Source organism: Sinocyclocheilus rhinocerous, unplaced genomic scaffold (assembly GCF_001515625.1).
Source record: "Sinocyclocheilus rhinocerous isolate Xijiao unplaced genomic scaffold, SAMN03320098_v1.1 scaffold2003, whole genome shotgun sequence".
NCBI classification, from domain to species: domain Eukaryota; kingdom Metazoa; phylum Chordata; class Actinopteri; order Cypriniformes; family Cyprinidae; genus Sinocyclocheilus; species Sinocyclocheilus rhinocerous.
In genome coordinates this window covers 9,803-14,102 of record NW_015635525.1, presented here as the reverse complement: position 1 = coordinate 14,102, position 4,300 = coordinate 9,803, and the positions used below count along the sequence as shown (strand labels likewise).

General features: G+C 34.3%; 1 protein-coding gene across 1 annotated transcript in view; it reads right to left on the bottom strand.

Moving 5' to 3' along the window:
- LOC107747077 (deoxynucleoside triphosphate triphosphohydrolase SAMHD1-like) overlaps positions 1 to 4,300 on the bottom strand; it is an 11,381-nt gene that overhangs the window by 3,280 nt on the left and 3,801 nt on the right. Inside the window, exons 2-6 of the mRNA XM_016561502.1 lie at positions 2,032 to 2,114; positions 1,268 to 1,428; positions 1,061 to 1,176; positions 705 to 761; positions 172 to 185 (exon numbers count right to left, since the gene is read on the bottom strand). Coding sequence (XP_016416988.1) covers positions 172 to 185; positions 705 to 761; positions 1,061 to 1,176; positions 1,268 to 1,428; positions 2,032 to 2,114 — 431 coding nt within the window. The remainder of the gene's footprint in view (positions 1 to 171; positions 186 to 704; positions 762 to 1,060; positions 1,177 to 1,267; positions 1,429 to 2,031; positions 2,115 to 4,300) is intronic.

The window sequence follows — 4,300 nt, the reverse complement described above, 5'->3', positions numbered from 1 at the left end:
TATATATATATAACCACATTTAACAGTAAAATTCAAAAAGACCAGAAACATGTTTTAAGAAATGAAATAAGTTTGCATGTTTTGACTTGATATTCTATGTAGCTCACTGACTTTGAAATGCATGTATATTATCATATATTTGTATCTGTACAGGAGACTTATGATGCTTACCTCCCAGTGCTTATCTGAAAAATGAAAAGAGATTTTAGGTATTATGTAAGGCAGATTTAATAATGTACATACATGCACTGACTCATTTACACATTTGTCAGTCTGCACACACACACAAACACAAACTACTACATTGATTTAATAAAGAACACAGTGATTATTGAGCAATGGCAAAATATTTAGTTTGCTCTCAGATTTTCCTTAAAAAAGTGATTCAAAATGAATGAACTAACTTATTGTTAATTCTTGATTTAATAATTGTGATTTGTAAATTATTCATATGATGCATTTCACTGGCACTCAGGCTACACACACGAAAATCTCCAATGATGTGACTGAATGTTTTTTATTTGTACAATGAAAGTCATTTGAGCTCCATCTTTCTTTCAGTTACATACATTATATATTTGCTTTGCTTGTGGTTTAGCATTAAATGCATATATTTACGTATTCAACAGCTTTAATAAATATTGATTATTTATTGCTTAAATGCCAAACTGAAATCACTGAAGTGAGAAAACTCAGACACTTACCAGGCTGGACTTCAGGGATGAACATGCCATCAAACAAATGAGAGAAGGGACCATGACCTGAAAGGACAAAGTAACATATTTTATTATACATAATTATTGTTTTTATAAGTTCAATTATGAATCTCATTCTTCTATAAATTAATTAATTAATTAATTAATTAATTAATAAAATGAAACCCATAAGGGGGAAAAAAGAGTTGGCACTGTCCAAATTGTCCATATGTTGACTATGGGGCAAAAAAACCCAAAAACTGTTTAAAACAACACATAGCAATTGAATACACACCGGTTTGCTTTTAACGATTTCTTTAAAGATGTTCTATGTAAATATGCACATGAATGTTTGTGCTCCTCACCCATGTCATGGCACAGGGCAGCGATCTGAACACACAGGGAATCTTGTTTGGTGATGTTGAGTTCTGGCTGATTCTCATGTAGAGTCTTGAGAAGACATCGTGCTAAATGTGCCACACTAACACACACAAACACAAACAGTATTAGTGTAGGCTATTTCAAGGCAAAATAATGCAAAGGTCCAGTCTCGAAAAAGAGGAAAAAGTCACCCAATAGAGTGTTCAAAGCGAGTGTGAGTGGCGCCCGGATACACCAGATATTTCGTTCCCAGTTGTTTAATGTACCGGAGTCTCTGAAACTGAGGAGTATCAATCATTTGCACCAGCAGAGGGTGCAGCTCAATGTAACCATGAACGGGGTCATTGAAGATCTGCAGGACAGAAAAACGGTTTATAGAAACTGACCTAGAGAAAACTGTCCGAAGCAGAAAGCAAAAGGATATAATCTAAAGTTACTTCGCAAAAATAACAACACATTTAAATGTGACATTTATGATGGGCTTGTGTGAAGTTCTTAGTTTAATTATAGCCTGATTTTAATTGCTGTTTAAAATATCTATCTTGAAACAAGATGGTTTAAATTTTAAAGACTACAATTCTTTAACTGAGAATTTGTATTTGGAAATGAAATCAGCGATAAACTTTGAGAATAAATGGTATCAGTTCAAAAATAAAAAATAAAAATATTAATTGTTGTACAACAAAAATTATAATTGTTGTTTGCATTGTATATTTTATTAGGTCTTATTGTACGCTAGTGTTAAAAGTGAAAGATACTGGTAGGCTATCAGTTACGTTCATGTGTGATGTGTGATAGCCCAAGTCAATCTCTGATCCAACCACGTAATCAAAGCTGGCAATTAAACATGTAGGCTATTCATCATTTGACTGAAATGGGATGATTTATGTTTGCAATAGGCTACATTTACTATATGCATGAAACTTTCTTCTTTCCATTTTGATGCTTCACTTGCCTTCCTGATGTCCTTTGAAAAGTCTAGGCAGTATTTCTGTCTGACGTTTTCCAAATCCTCAGTGATTTTTGTCTGTCTTTTCTCTGCGGAGAGAAATTTTTTTTTTGAAATACTTTTGTTAGAAATATTTTGTTTCAGCTTAAAGAAAAAATCTATAAAATCACAGTCTATGTTGCATTCTACAGTACAGCAAGCCACGCAGTATTAGCGAGGGTTCACACGTGATCGTTTTTAATACTAAATACATTTTAGAATGAGAAAGGCTCCCATATGTTCACTTCATTAAACTAATTGTATGCACTTACTTTTTCTTAAGTTCATCTAAATTTTGGCATAATTATTAAAATGTTTTAGCACGATAAATTTTTCTAATGCTACATAAATATTACAGCTTACATTCTCTTGAACTAGATAATTAAACTGCAGTAGTCAGTAACCTGTGGTGCTTGTGTGACCTTTACTGACACCAAGCCACTGGATGTGCGAGGAGACCATTTGCGGGAGCGCGAGTTAAACGCTGAATGTGTTCTCGCGTATTTGTCTTTAGCTTTAAGAACAAAAGTTACCGCTATCCGATATTTTCATCTCTGTATACATGGTCATAATGCGTGAACTACAACATTAAGCTAAATATATCACACTCCATCTATTTTGATGCACATATGCGTAGCCTACAGAAACATAATGGAAACGCGTTTAAATAAATAAATAAACTAAATAAAGAAGCTTTGCGTAATATGTAGGCTACTGCGATAGTTGAAGGTGGATTATATGAGAATTAAAGTGATGGAAGGTTTATTCACATAAATGCGTTTCCATTTGGTCAGGAGCTTCTAAAAGCGTGATTAATCAACTTATTTAGTGGGGGTAAATAATAATTAGTGGACCCCCCGTGTACGTTTTGATAGTTTGTTTTTCATTTGTTCATTTGTTCAAAAAAAACGTTTTTATTTATTTTATTTTATTTTTTGTTTGTTTGTTTTTTTGGTTCACGGGTAGAAAAGGGATAAAGGACTTCAAAATTCGTTTTCCCCTTGTGGGCGGTCATGACACGCCCCTTTCCGACGATTGGTCAGTGATACCCTCCAGTGAGTTTATTTTCTACTTTTTTTTTTTTTTAGATATTTCAATGTATTTGGAAATCACATCAAATATTAATTAGGGTAAGCAATTTAAAAGACGAACAATAGCTTATCTCTCTTGTTATATAGCCTAACATTGCATTGACTGAATATGTATCTTTTTGTATATATTGTTGATGAACTCAAAAGCCTGTTCTTATAAATTATATTATGCTATAGCCTATGCGTTAGGGTGCACAGAAGAAAGCCCAATCTAGGTCCTATACCATACAGCAGCAGAGGACTATTATTTTGTTGAACGAACGGAGGATGACCTCACCCCGGCTCAGATTTGGTTGACCAATTGTCGAAAAGGGGCGTGTCATGACCGCCCACAAGGGGAAAACGAATTTTGAAGTCCTTTATCCCTTTTCTACTTGTGAACCAAAAAAAAAATTATAACCAAAATCTTGTTTTTTCGTTTTTCTGAACAAATGAAAAAACGAAAAAACTACCGTTTTCTCGTTTCTGCTTATTTCATTTTAAACTGAAAAACAAACTATCAAAACGTACACAGACCAGGGCACTGGTCCCATTTCATCTCCTATTTGGAATGCAATAATGAGAAATGGAAAAACGGCTCGTTTATTCGTTTTTCCGTTTAGTTTAACAAACGGAAAATGAGATTTTGGCTCGATTTCTCATTTTTCGTTTGGGGTTTAAAAATCGGTTTATGGCTTCAATATTTAATTCGCACGTGTGGGCGGCGCTGAAACGCTCCTTTCATCTGATTGGTCGAATCGCTCCGCCTTCAGTACGGCCTTTTCATTCTTTCAGGCAGAATAAGAGTCAGTACGAGTGCGGCACTATAATGTCTGAAACCACCACTCACTGTTAATTACGCATAATATTTTAATCAGATTTTGCTGGGCACATAATTCGTGCTGCTGCGACTTGCAAGTGACCCCTTCAATGCGAGTTACAGTATGCTGACAGATTATTTCTAGGTAGCCTATTAGTATTGTATGAATATTGTCCCATTGATAAATACAGTGCAAATAGTTCCGTCTCTTTGGATAAAAGTGAAGTGGAAATAAAAATCAATAATAGACTGAACAGTTCCATGATAATATGTCCGTAACATTTACCAGTCTCGTCTTTTATTTAAGTCAAAAGGCACTAGGTAGGTGTGTGTGACATGAATAAAT